Source organism: Leuciscus leuciscus, assembly GCF_965113295.1.
Source record: "Leuciscus leuciscus genome assembly, chromosome: 6".
NCBI classification, from domain to species: domain Eukaryota; kingdom Metazoa; phylum Chordata; class Actinopteri; order Cypriniformes; family Leuciscidae; genus Leuciscus; species Leuciscus leuciscus.
Window position 1 is genome coordinate 40,976,527 of NC_138730.1, and position 14,901 is coordinate 40,991,427.

The 14,901-nt window shown below is 42.3% G+C and overlaps 2 protein-coding genes and 1 long non-coding RNA gene across 3 annotated transcripts in view; 2 read left to right on the top strand and 1 right to left on the bottom strand.

The window, feature by feature from the left end:
- Nucleotides 1-14,901, top strand: part of LOC309501150 (CD48 antigen-like) — a 134,378-nt gene that overhangs the window by 25,812 nt on the left and 93,665 nt on the right. The window lies entirely within an intron of this gene.
- On the top strand, nt 1,406-5,041 carry LOC309501220. Its single transcript, XR_014206785.1, has 3 exons — nt 1,406-1,716; nt 4,056-4,379; nt 4,715-5,041. It is a non-coding gene; the product is annotated as an uncharacterized lncRNA (long non-coding RNA).
- The window catches only part of LOC309501098 (uncharacterized protein), a 147,871-nt gene continuing 143,973 nt past the window's right edge, over nt 11,004-14,901 (bottom strand). The window contains exon 2 of the mRNA XM_082173090.1: nt 11,004-12,791. Coding sequence (XP_082029216.1) covers nt 11,054-12,520 — 1,467 coding nt within the window. The 5' untranslated portion in view covers nt 12,521-12,791 and the 3' untranslated portion in view covers nt 11,004-11,053. The remainder of the gene's footprint in view (nt 12,792-14,901) is intronic.

The window sequence follows — 14,901 nt, forward strand, 5'->3', positions numbered from 1 at the left end:
CGTTACTACCCACCTCTGTAAATAAGAACTAGTATCTAATGAATAAGTACTAGTATCTAATGAATAAGTACTAGTATCTATTTAATAGGTACTAGTATCTAATGAATAAGTAGTATCTAATGAATAAGTACTAGTATCTAATGAATAAGTACTAGTATCTAATGAATAAGTACTAGTATCTACTGAATAAGTACTAGTATCTAATGAATAAGTACTAGTATCTAATGAATAAGTACTAGTATCTAATGAATAAGTACTAGTACCTAAAGAATAGGCACTAGTATCTAAAGAATAGGCACTAGTACCTAAAGAATAAGCACTAGTAGCTAATGAATAAGTACTAGTACTTAATGGAATAGATACTAGTATCTAAAAAATCAGTACTAGTAGCATGAAAATAGAGACTAGTCGGTTTAAATGATTAAATGTTAAAACGGCTTGCCATATGACCAAATGTAAAAACACTCGTGTCTCTGACCACATGATATGATCTACCCTCAATTTAGTTATGCTGAAAGGATTTGAACTTAAGAAACACTTGATGTCTTCATGTCACTGCATTATAGCCTAACAGAATATCAAAAGAAGTGGCATTTATTTAAAAGGACACACACACACACACACACACACACACACACACACACACACACACACACACACACACACACACACACACACACACACACACACACACACACACACACACACACACACACACACACACAAAACCTTTAAATTGTTCATCCTTTTTTATACATAGCATTCCTGTATTCAAACATTAGAGCATCGTAACACTATAAGGTCATGGGTTTGATTCCAAGGTATACAGTACACCTTCAATACAATGTAAGTCAGTTTGGATAAAAGCTTCTGCAAAATGCATTAATGTAAATATACTGTTCAAAACACAAGACTAAATTGTGTGTCACTTTGTTGTTGTGAAACGTTAAGTAGGAAGTGAGGGCAACTGCCTAACACCCCCTAAACCACCAAAATAACTGACTGAAGTCACTGCTGTCACAAGTTCAGTTAGTTCTGAAGAAAGAATTAGCATCGTTTGTTTCCATATGCTGCTTGGTTTGGCATTTTATTTTGTGTGGTTTAAGTGTACAAATCTTTATATACTATAGGTAATATGACCATTACATATCATGTGTGTTGTTTCCAGTGTGTTACTTTCTGTTTTTGTTGTAATCTAAGTTATGAGGATATTTAAATTTCTCTTCCATTCATTCTGATCAACTTTTGTTTAATTTGTGTAATAGTGCACTTACACACACTACTGTTACTGCGTATTCTTTGTGGATTCATTAAAATCTGTTTTTGTTCCCTATTCCTTTTGTTGTGCGCTTCACTAAACCATAATGTAAATGACAGTAAATGACGTCATATTTGTTCAGGAACTGACACCCTGTTGCACTGAATATTTTTGATGGGCTAAAAAGAACCGGTTCATAATTTGTTCTTAAATTCAAATTCATTATTTATATTAGTTTTTCATTTACACCTTAAAAATAAAAATAAAAATGGATGCATCCATTTCAGGATGTATAATTTATGTCAGTCTTCTTTCTAGTGAACAGACACACTTCCTTTGTAAGTTTGCGGAAGGAAGATAGCATTACACTGGAGTGCAATTTTAGAAGACTATTACAATGGCTTTTATTTCAGTACTTTTAATTTTTTCCGCAACTGCTCATCTGATCACTACTACAGGTAGGCTACCATACCTCTGTATGCTATTCGTATTACAAATTTGCAGATTAATAATGATGGTAAACCTTAAGAATTAAGAGTACGGAAGCATTCAGAACTTCCTGTATATGCTTGCTTTATATTTTCATGTAATAATCATAAATCAGGTTCAGAAATATAGCTTATTTGTCATATTTTGCTTATTACTATGATTATTATTACTACTGCTATGATTATTAAAGAGAAATGCTTTTAAAACATTGATTAGATATTTTTTGAAAGTGGTGAAGAACTTCTGGTTGGCTGTTCGGGTAGGGTTGAGAAGATCATTTTTGTTGAAGATTACTGAAGATCAGGAAAGTGATTTGGTAATGCAATGTGTTAGTGCTGAGGTGCTGTTCACTCCATTCACTTTGTGACGACAGGCCTCTGTAAGTAACAATAATTTGCATAAGGAAGGGTAACAAAAGTAAGGGTTATTTTATTTAATTTTTTTTGTCTTATCCTCTAGTAAAATATATATTTTTAAACGTCCTTAAAACAATATAACTGTACTTGTCTATGGTTTGTGCAAGTAATGCTTCATCATGTGACAAAAAAACAAACAAAAAAACACCTATGTTAACTGATGAAGCACACATTAAACAATGAGAATTTCAAAAAGGCGTGTCCACACTTGTGCTTTTAGAAATCCAATTTGTATTCTGGTTTTCTTTGTTTAGTCAATTTTGCCTCCATTTATGAATTGTAAAGCACTTGAGCAGGGACAAGTAGAGGTGAACGATTACCAATCGGTGGGCACTTCAAAACCAGTATGGGCATTTTTCATTACTTAGAATCCAATAAGGTTACTGATAAACTTGATTTTAACAGCAACAGCAATAAACAAACAAAAAAAAACAAACAAAAAAAAAAAAAAAACGAGTAAAGGTAAATAAAAGTAACCTCCACACTTAAACTGAAAAGGGTAAATGTTGGAGACATTCACCACAATACAATTAAAATACAATACCACAGAGTAGAAAGTTGAGCAGCTATCATGTTCTACACAAAGATTGCAAACTACAGCACACACAGCTCTTCTGGTGGACCATGACAATAAATAATACGTCTCTGGATGTAACAATAGCAATGCAGGTTGCATCTTTATAAATACATTCTTGAAACATACGACTGACGAATTGATAAGTCATGCATTTGCTTTTTTTATGCACATGCTCATACTAGTATTAATACTTACTTATAAAAAAGTGTAAATTGAGCTATAATTCATTATAAGCATGGGTTTTATAGTGTTACCAATTTTTATTTAATTTTTATAAAATGTGATTAGTAAAAGTTTTATTTTTATTTATTTTTTTACATTTTTGTATGAATGAGGAATCCTCTAACAGATGGTATGGTCCACACAAAAATCTGATTTCACCATCATTGAGCCCATCTGGGATTACATGAAAAGAAAAAAAAAAAGAAAAAAAAACTAAGACAGACTGAATCCATAATAACTGTGGCACCATTTTCTAGACGCTTGTAGAAATCTTCCTACAAAGCTACCTAAAAATGTGCATAAGTTTATAATTATAATCCTCTGAAATTTTCCTCTTTGGTAATATCTCAGCCATCTCTCTTTTTTACTAATCTCCCTCTTGTTCACACTCCTCTACCATCATGAGTGTATAGATCCCCTTCTGCTGATTGGCTACAAGTTTTGGTGCTCCGTGGATCAGTTTGATCCACTTTGTTTTTTCTCCTGACAGCACAGAGCCAGGACTATGCACAAACACAATATATATATACATATTTTACAGCACACAAAGACATCTAGCAAAGATTCACTAAATTATAAACACTGTCTTTGCTATGCAGCGTCTGTCCATCAGTTTCTTGTCAAAATAAACATTACAAATAATTTGAATATGAAATATCAAGACAAATGCACTTCCAGGGTCGCACAGCCATACATGACAGCAGTTTCTAACCTGCAGCGTCAGACCAGGAGTCTCAGACAGGAAGTTTGGGGAAGAGCTGACGAACACTTAAGCCACTCCTCACCACTAACCTTAACATAGCTAAAACAGCAAGCTCCACCCTAATGAATGCATAACCTAACCCCTGCCCACCACTAAAACTATCCCCACTGAGTGTCTTGCAACCCGAATGGCTAGTCTGAGGCTGCTGGTCTGGCATTGCTGGTAACTGCTATAAGGTCTGTAGCGCACATATAATCTTACTTTCATTATGACAACAAATCCACTAGGATGCATGTGTGTCATAGTATACCAGTGTACATGTATCATCAAAATTCCCTACGTAGTGGACCTGATCTATTACAAACTAAGTTTCCTTTTCTCTCCCTGCAGTGTCCTTTGCTGAAATCCAGCCCACAAATCTGTCTGTGCAAGCAGGAAAGCTTGTTGAGCTTGTTCAGAGAGAACCGCTTCCAGAGTTTTTGCTGCTAATCTGGATGAAAACATCATTAGGCAGCAGTAGCTCAGAAACCATCATAAAATACAATAAAAAAGAAAACAAACTTACTGATTCTTACAAGGACAGAGTGGTGTTTAATAAGACAACCTTCTCTCTAACACTGAAGAACATCCAGAAGACAGACAGTGGACTCTACTGCACAACAACAATTGGGGACAAAACTAGTAAAGTTTGTCAGTACAACATATCTGTTGTTGGTAAGTGTAGACTTTAGGACCTCACAATACACAACAATAGAACACTATTCAAAGCAGATTCTGCTCTAAGAGGGTAATGACATTATTTCAATCTGGACTCTCTCACCATCTATTTTACAAAAAAAAAATGTTGCTGTTATCTGTAACAGTTGCATCCCAGTCAACCGAAAGATTCAGCTGTGTGCCCATTAAGTGTTAATCTATCCCCCACTTGACAACAGTATATTGTTATCCTGTTGTGAATCACTCATAAGACACCTCTCAGCTTTTTTGTTAGAATGTTAGATCTAATTTTCGATCTGCAGTGTATAATGATGCATTTTTCTTTTTTGCAGAAAACCATGGATCACCCACTACTATTGTACCTTGGATATTGTTCACTTCTACTCTCAGCACAATGATGATGTTCTAAATTTAGCTATAGCCACAAAAGTAAAAACTAACTTTGCAGGATAAGACTCAAAAAAGGATAATGATTAATGAATAATAAAACAATATAACAAAGCATAGCCTACTTCTTTATATCTTGTCAAAACGTGGAGAATGTGAGAAAACTTTCTCATTATAATAATTTTATATTTGCAGTTGACATTGATACAGTACATTTGTTCACATTCCACAGTCAAATTTGTTTCCAGAAAATGTTACAAAGCTATATATAATTTTTTTTTTTTTTTTTTAAGGTTCAGGATTTCAATAGCATATGGAAATGTAATGCAACAGTAACACATTTAATTCATTTTTGCACTTAATATCTAGCCCTTTCTTAAAGAGTTAGTTCACCCTAAAATGAAAATTAAGTAATAATTTACTCATCCTGGTGTTGTTCTAATGCTGTATTCCCTACTTTCTTTTTATTATTTTACATAATAATAGTTATAATATTATGATAGTAATAGCCATATATTGTAAAACAAATGCACTGAAAAATAAAGGAAACTTTCATAATTAGTTTTGTACTAATTTCTATACTTCACATTAAAGATGTGATTGGGCCAGCAGTGTCAATCAAGAAAAGAACCATGGGCCGCTGATCTACGTGTTTAATGAAAAATGTCAACAACAACACAAAAAAAAGACTAACGCTGACTTTTTTTTGTTCTTTTTTTTTTTACCAATGCATTACAATGGCACTAACCCATCGCCGCCAATTAAGCAAAAAAAAAAACAAAAAAAACACCAATGGCCCGCCGATGTACGAGTTTTATGGGCCGTTAAGACAAAGACAAAAAAAAAAGACAAAAAAAAGCCTATTAGATGTAGGCCTATCGGCCCAAAAAGCACGTCGGCCCACCGGGAATCTCCTAGCCTTGCGTGGACGTCACACTTTAAATCCTACCTGTTGCCTTTGATCATCAATTTAGCTGCTGGCGCATCAATTGACATGCCATCTCCTTTTCCCTCTTTCTTTTTCTATTTTTAGTCCCGACAGCTTTTTTTGCTTTATCCATCTTTTTCGACTCGTAGCCTACCTGCTCGCTCAGCGCTCACGGCGCCCCCGCCTGCTCGCGATATTATCCCCCCCTCTCTATGTCAAAATTCTATGATGGAATCTTATGAAAATCCTACTCTAGCCTGTTAGTCCTCTAAAAAGTTATATAACATTGAGGAAATGCAGAAATTATTTAGAAACGCACAACAGCAGCTACGTATAGATTAAAAAAAACAAAAACAATTTTGTCCCCCTGGTGCTGCGCGCCCCTATGCGCCGCATATAGCGCATTTTTGCGCCACTGGGTTTGGTGAATAACAAACCAAAATTGTATGTATTAATTAACAAAAATCCTGACTTGGCTGTTGGTCTTCTGTACACGGCTAAGTTCACTTCATCCACTAAAGCATGCACACAAGTTGTGAGAAATCAAGATGAATAAAAATGCAACATGATAGCGCATGTCTAGAACTTCCAGAAAAGTGTCTGTGTACTTTTTTCACTGAGTTAAATATCTCTGGACCGGAACTGACAGATGTGAATCCAATAAGGCCTAATTGTTGCGACAAACACAACAGATACTGTATATTCATCTCAGAGAAGAAGGTACATGGATTGCATTTCATATTGGGTTTTTGTTCATCTTGATTTCCCACAACATGTATGCTTTTTCTGGGTGAGGCGGAGTGAACTACAGCGCTAATAGAATTCAAGGGCCAATGGCCGAGCCGCCGAGGTAAAGATTTTCATAAAATAATAGGCCTACATTAAGTTTCACCAAAACCTTTCATGTGCCTCCAGATTACTTGGGATATACGGCACGTATTGCATGGGATTATTTTGTGATCATTTTGCGTCTCTTTTAAAAAAACCTCTATCCAGCCCAGCCGGTACGGATATGGTAATAATTTCAATAATAATTTTCCACTGTGGGACCTATAACAGAACTCTTTGGAATGTAGTCTAATACAAATGCATCAGGCCTTGGTAACATAGGAGTTTACAGACTGAATGAGATGCAAATAGTGACCGCATTATTAATTAAGAATTTATTTATTTATTACTACCCCCACAGTGTATGATTGCAGAACGTAATATTCTTTTTATTGTGTATCTTTTTATTGAACATTGATGGAGCAACACATATTGTTATGAGGTGGCAAGAGGGGCCTTTTACTCCACACTCAATGTAAAAGCCTCACCAGCATGGGGCATAAGGTATTCAGTATGAATACACATACTTTAGCTAAAGTAATATGTTTTTCATCAATTAAAACTTTTTTTTTTTATACAATCACTTCAGCAAAGTTTGTAAAATGTTCTGTTTAGTTTGATAATTAAAATAAGTTTGTTCAATAAATACACAAATTCAATAAATATTAAAATGTTAATTTATAAAAATACAGAAAAAAATATTCTAAATGTTTGTTCAGCCCAACTTACACCTGTCCTGAACACCCAACTTAATAAATTATACTGACCATCTGAATTTACCAATTGAATGCCAACAAATGGAAAAGTCAGATCAGGTTTCCCAAACATCCTCCGATGTCACTGGTCAGATAAACAGATAGTCATGTCCCAAACTCCCACCATTAATAGTTTTAAATGAGAAAACGCCTCGGTTACGACTGTAACCTCGGTTCCCTGAAGAGGGAACGAGCGTTGCGTCGAGAAAATGACGCTGTGGGAACGCTTTGCGTGATGACGTCTTGAAGCACATGTAAAATCAGTCCAATGGTGTGGCGGAACGTCAGAGGCGGGTGACGTCACGTACCAGGAAGCTATAAAAGCCGGCCCGAAACAGAAAACGAAAGCTTCGTAAAAGTCTGAAGTCGAGCTGACAGGCATGAAGGAGATATGGCAGGGCGACGCAACGCTCGTTCCCTCTTCAGGGAACCGAGGTTACAGTCGTAACCGAGGCGTTCCCTTTCAAGGGAACTCCCGTTGCGTCGAGAAAATGACGCTGTGGGAACGTCTATACCAACGCCTCCATAGCTACAAATGTCTGTCCTGTGTGAAATCCGTAGAGCAGCACTAGGAAGACAAAACATGAGACCCTGGAGCAGAGTCTAGATCCAGAGAGTAAAACCTGACGAAAGTGTGCGGTGAGGACCAGCCTGCCGCATCACAGACGTCCTGTAAAGAAACTCCTGAAATAAGGGCCTTAGAGGCCGCCATACTCCTCGTCGAGTGCGACCGGACAGCCAAAGGAGAAGGCTGCCCAGCCGCCTCATAAGCAAGTGAGATAGCCTCGACCACCCACTTGCTCATCCTTTGCTTAGACACCGGGCCCCCTTTGTTAGGGGACCCAAAGCACACAAATAATTGATCACTTTTACGCCACAGGGCAGCTCTGTGGACGTAAGCGTCTAACGCCCGCACAGGGCAAAGCAAATTATTAGCCTCCTGGTCAGCATTTTGAAAGGGAGGAGGACAGAAGGCCTGCAGAACAATAGGTCTAGCCACATTAGTGGGGACCTTGGGGATATAACCCGGTCTCGGATGAAGGAACGCTTTAACCATACCCGGAGCAAACTCTAAGCATGACGGAGCCACCGACAATGCTTGAAGATCCCCTATTCTCTTAAGAGAAGAAATAGCCAGAAGGAAAAGAGCTTTCAGAGTAAGAAACTTCTCAGGAACCTCCTCAATAGGCTCAAAGGGGGCCTGGGATAAGCCTTGTAGCACAAAGGACAAATCCCAAGGTGGCACCCTAGAGCGAACTGCAGGCCTCAGCCTCCAAGTGCCACGAAGGAAACGAGATACCAGAGGGTCTTTCCCCACAGACATTCCACCCAAAGGAATGTGGTAAGCACCTATGGCCGCCACATAAACCTTTAAAGTGGACGGGGTCAGACCTGCAGTGAACCGGTCCTGCAGGAACTCCAGCACTGTACCAATTGGGCAGTGGACTGGGTCCAACCGACGGTCACTACACCAGGAAGTGAAAACTCTCCACTTCAGGGCATAAAGTTTCCTCGTGGAGGGAGCTCTGGACTGTAGAATGGTCTCAACAACCTCGGTTGAGAGACCTGACTCTATGAGCTGGGCCCCCTCAGAGGCCAAGCCCACAGGTTCCACAGTTCTGGCCGAGGGTGAAATATCGAGCCCTCTGCCTGGGACAGAAGGTCCCTCCTGACGGGTAACTCCAGAGGATGCCCGTCGAGGAGGGACACAAGATCGGGAAACCATACTCTGCCCGGCCAGCGCGGGGCTATAAGAAGTAGATGGACCCGGTCCCTGCGAACTCTTTCCAGAACTCCCGGGAGCAGAGCAACTGGGGGAAAGGCGTACAGACGTAGCCTCGGCCACGTCTGTACCATAGCATCCAGTCCCAGAGGAGCTGGATGCGTGAGGGAGAACCAAAGTGGACAGTGAGACGTCTCTCGAGACGCAAACAGATCCACTTGTGCTTGGCCAAACTCCCTCCATATCAGCTCCACCACCTCGGGGTGGAGCCTCCATTCCCCGGGCCTCGGCCCCTGCCTCGACAGAGTGTCTGCTCCTATATTCTGTACCCCGGGGATGTAAGCTGCCCTGAGTGACAGTAACTTCCCCTGGGACCACAAGAGGATATGGCGTGCCAAGTTGGATAACGGGCGCGAGCGCAAACCCCCTTGGTGGTTGATATAGGCGACTACCGATGTGTTGTCCGTATGTACTAGCACATGGTGCCCCCTGAGATCTGTGATAAAGCTCCTCAGAGCCCGGAAGACAGCTAACATCTCTAGGCGATTGATATGCCAGGAACGATGATGGTCTTCCCACAGACCTTGAGCCGAGCGACCCTCCAGGATCGCTCCCCAGCCCGTGAGGGAAGCATCCGTCGTTAGCAATTTGCGACGACAAGGAGCTCCCAACACTGGGCCCTGGGACAGGAACCAAGGCTTCTTCCACATAACCAAGGCACGTAGGCATCGCCGCGTGACCTTGATTGTGCGAAATGGGTTGCCCCTCGGGGAAAACCCCCTGGTCCTGAGCCACCACTGCAGGGGCCTCATGTGTAGCAGTCCAAAAGGTATCACGTTGGAAGCTGCTGCCATGAGACCCAACAGTCTCTGGAACTGTTTGACAGTGAGTAGCTGACCTAGCTTTACACTTTTCACAGCTGCAAGGATGGAATCTATCCGTGGCGGTGACAGGCGCGCCTGCATCGACACAGAATCCCAAACCACGCCTAAAAAAGTGGTCCTCTGAAGTGGAGAAAGCACACTCTTCTTGGCGTTCAGCCGTAACCCCAACTCTTTCATGTGGGCGAGAACAACATCTCGATGTTGAACCGCCATCTGATGCGAATGAGCTAAAATCAACCAATCGTCGATGTAGTTCATAATGCGAATACCCTGGAGGCGCAGTGGCGCCAGAGCTGCATCCATGCATTTGGTGAAAGTGCGGGGTGATAAAGCTAGGCCGAATGGAAGAACTCGATATTGGTATGCTTTGCCCCCGAAAGCAAACCTCAGGAACTTCCAATGACACGGACGGATGGATATATGGAAATATGCGTCCTTGAGGTCTATCGTGACAAACCAGTCCTCGGACCTGATCTGTGGCACGATCTGCCTCAATGTTAACATTTTGAACTTGAGCTGCATGACTGACTCGTTCAGAACTCGAAGATCTAAAATGGGACGCAATCCCCCGTCCTTTTTTGGAACTATGAAGTACCGGCTGTAAAACCCGGTTTCCCTGCTGGAGGGAGGTACATATTCTATGGCCCCTTTCTCTAACAGAGTGTTTACTTCCTGTTCCATAACCAGAACCTGCTCGGGGCCCACCACTGTGGGCAGGACCCCCATAAACCGAGGTGGACGTTTCTTGAATTGTATCTGATACCCTTTTTCCACGGTCTGCAGGACCCAACGAGAAACATTTGACAGTAGCTTCCACGCTGTCAAAGATTCTACTAGAGGTACCAGCCTCTCGAGACTGGTTTCTGGATTTTGTTGCTGTTGAGTAGCCTGTTCGACGCCCTGTAACGGCGAACCGGCAGGGAACGACCGAACAGACTGCTCTAGCACCCTCCTCAGAGGGGGCGGGCATCCCGAGGCCACTACGTTTCCGGGTGGACCTTGAGATATGTGCTCGCCGGAGACCGCTGCGCCCTGTAACACCAGAGGCGGCAGGGTTGGCAGAACGGTCCCCTGAGGGTACCGAAGAGAGACGGGCACCGTAAAATGAGGTGTTAACCGCTCTGCTTCGGGGGGGACTACCCTCATTTGTCCTGGGTCCTCGGACGTCAGGACTTTTTCCCAGCAGCCTTCTTGGCGGTAAGAACGGTCCGCAGATCCGTTCTACCCCTCGAAGACTGCTGGGTTTGAGCGCGCCCTCCGTGTCCCCGAGGTTTTTGTGGGGGAGCACGGGAGGAAACGCTCTGTTTCTGAGTGGCACGGTGCTCAGCGCTCTTTTTAGAGGAGTGAGGCTGCTCCCGCTCAGCAGCCTCATAGAAAGAACGGCGGGGGAGAAGTCTTTGGAGAGCAGCTGCTTGTTTGGCAGCTTCCTGTGATTTTGCTACTGCACTATTAACTGCATCGCCAAATAGACCAACCGTGGAGACCGGAGCATCTAAGAGAACATTTTTTTCTTTATCTTTAATGTCGCTCAGATTGAGCCACAGATGCCTCTCAGTGGCCACCAGGGCTGCCATAGACCGCCCAATTGATCTGGCGGTCTCCTTGGTGGCCCTGAGAGACAAATCTGTGGCTCTGCGTAGTTCAGCCACAGTGTCGGGACCAATACCCCCGCCCTCCTCTAAATCACCCAGCAGTTCAGCCTGATAGGCTTGCATAATAGACATCGTATGCAGACACGCTGCTGCCTGACCAGCGGCTGCATACGATTTATGAACCAGGGAAGATGTTATTTTTACTGGCTTAGATGGAAGTGTAGGAGTCTTCAGGGAAGATGCCGTTGCTGGAGAGAGATAGCTCGCAAGCGTCTCTTCCACCTTCGGCATCTCCCCATAACCATGCTCTTTATATTTATAAATGGAAGAGTAGTGGGATGTGTGTGGTGAAAATACTCTGTACGACACTGGTTTTTCCCACGATCTCGACACCTCGGTGTGGAGATCGGGGAAAAACGGAAGACTCCTGCGCTGGGGCTGCGCACGAGATGGCAGGAAGCGTTCGTCAAGCTTGCTTTTTGAGCGAACGTCCTGCCTATCCTCTGGCCACTCAATGGAAAGTCTGTCAACTGCTCTAGTAATAACATCGAGCAGTTCCTCAAACGCGTGAGACTGAGGTGGCGAATCCTCAGACTCAGCTTCAACACTCACAACATCCAACTCCTCAGAGCTGGACAATTGCAGCATTGGTGCCTCTATCAGGGGGGAAGAAACCGCAGCGCGTGCTTCCGCACCCTGATGAGAGGCACTGGATCTGTCAGATTGATGCTGAGATAAGGCAGAGCCCGTCTCAACATCCACTGACAGATCCATTTGCGAACCCCAGGTCTGAGATCGCCGCCGAGCCTCAGCCGCGGCGGGACCCGAGCCCTGGGGAACGTGGTCGGGATTGAACCGAGCCAAACGGGATCGGAGCGTACGCAATGGAAGCGCACAGCAATGCTCACAGTCACCACCCTCGAGTGCTGACTGGGCATGCTCCTCTCCCAAACAAACAACACAAAGAGTGTGTGTGTCACCTCCCGTTAAATAACGCGGGCAGGGATGGACACACACTCGATACTGCTGCTTGCTCGCCATAACTGAATCAATATATATATATAGAGACAGACAACACCAAATAACAAGGACAGATTTCAACACAGAGCGCAACTGAAGACTCAGAAAGCTTTCGTTTTCTGTTTCGGGCCGGCTTTTATAGCTTCCTGGTACGTGACGTCACCCGCCTCTGACGTTCCGCCACACCATTGGACTGATTTTACATGTGCTTCAAGACGTCATCACGCAAAGCGTTCCCACAGCGTCATTTTCTCGACGCAACGGGAGTTCCCTTGAAAGGGAACCAGACCTACTGTAATTTTACTTCCAAATCAAGTGTAGCGTCAGTTCTGGCAGGTCACGTTAGTCAAGCTCGCATCAACTGACTCTCAGCTGATCCACATCTACCCATAGGAATACGACGCCTGTCACTGTATACTGTACATATATAAGCTCCTTCAGAATTATCAGCAGCTATCGCGTTTCTCAGGAGATAATAACCCTCCTCCATCCCCAGCTCCTCCTCTCGTCAGTCAGGATATGCCATTCTGATCACGCATGAATTCTCGAATTATGTTGTACTTTAAAATCTTGAATTATTGATATTCATTGCATACATTCATGTTGGTTCTGTTCTGTTTACCCTAAGGGAGGTTTTTGCTACTCTCCCTGCTCTTATCCATGCTAGGCTGCACGGATGCGCAGGGAGTTCTTGTCCAGAACAGAACCATACTGCCAATCTAAACTGTATGCTAATTGTCAGTCGTATTCAACCATAGTGGTCCTGACAGAACTGCACCTTTTTCCTTCTCTTTGCACAAATGTTGTTAAAACTCATTTGGAGGGGCTTAAGTATTTTTCTTTTTTTTCACATTTTCCAAGTTTTACACATGCTTTATCTCATAATTAGAACAATCAGTTGCCAAACTCACAGCCTACCAGGTTACCAAGTCTCAGAGTTTCCCACGGAATTATAATAATAACTTTTAACAAACAATACCTTGCAATAGGTAAAGTGTGTAATGCATAATTGTGGCTGTAAAATATGTATTGTGTATGGGAAAGTTAGTTTTGATTGATGTCTAGAGAATCTATACTGTATACACTATATATTGAATGTAGCCTAAATATTGTATTAAAGGGGACATATCATGCTAAATCCACATTTTTAGCCCTTAAATGCATTTTGTTGTATATTTGGAGTGTTTAGAAGTACAGAAAAGTTGAAATTATTCTCTTCAGGTGCTTCGTTGATATCTTTATATTCTGTTTTGGTCATATTTTTCAACCGGTTCAGATTTCTCTGTTCTCTATGACGTTTTTTTCAACTATTACTGCAATTTTGTTGTCCAAGCTAAAGGATGCAGAAGTTACGAGAGGGTAAGTTAAAATGTTCGGTTGTTGGATGTAGTAACCCACACGCTTCATTACACCGTCTAATGTAGATGAACTGCTGCGCTTGTGACAGGGCGCATGTTTAACTGAAAGATCGAGCAGAGAGAGAGACCCGGTCGCGCGCGTGCACTCTCTCTCTTCGGAGCCAGGCGAAAGTGTAAAACAGGCAGTATTGTAGTAGTGGGCATGGATAGAGAAGTTAATGTAAATACAGTAACACACCATTGCGATACATCCATATGAAGACGTTGTTCTGCAGGTTCGTCGTCTTCATTTTCATCTCGCTCCGGCTCCGACTCTGGCTCGAACATGTAAGGCTGGATGGACAAGTCTTCCGTTGTTGACATTTTGTTAATAAAGTGTGAATAAAAAGTTTCTGTGCCGCTAGATAATCTTATCTCTGGTATTAAACAACAAAAATGGGCGAACGGGGTGGAGTTGAACCGAGTGTCACCTCTGCAACCTAGAGAGGGGGAGGGCTATGAACAGGGCCGGCGCGTGCACTTCTGCCGCTCTAGGCGAAAAACATTTGTGCCGCCCCTAGGGCTGGTCCGAACAGGGCCGCGGGAAGTGGGGGTGCTGGGGGTGCTGCAGCACCCCCTGTTTTCACAGAATTGTAAATGCAACGCATATGTTTGTTCATTAAAATGTATTAATTTTTAGCATTTAGTCATTTATTTGTAATAAACACTTTAAGTGGGCTATTTAATTTTTTTTATTTATATGTTAAATTATCTTTTTAAAACATAAGCGCAGAGTGTTACGTAATATTGTGTGTGTGTGTGTGTGTGTGTGTGTCGAAAGAATTTGTCCGCAGCTGCTCAAAAAAACAACAAAAAAACCCCGTCAAAAACCCCACTGTCAGTGTTTTGTAAGGAACAGGCAAATATGTAAAATATAGCAGGAGACATTTTAATTGTTTACTAATAAAACAGTTATTTTTTATGTCAGTGTCGGCTAGACAGATGAAGTTGACGACTCGCGATCTTCGCAGCGCCAGAGAGAAATGCACATTTCATACGAATTAC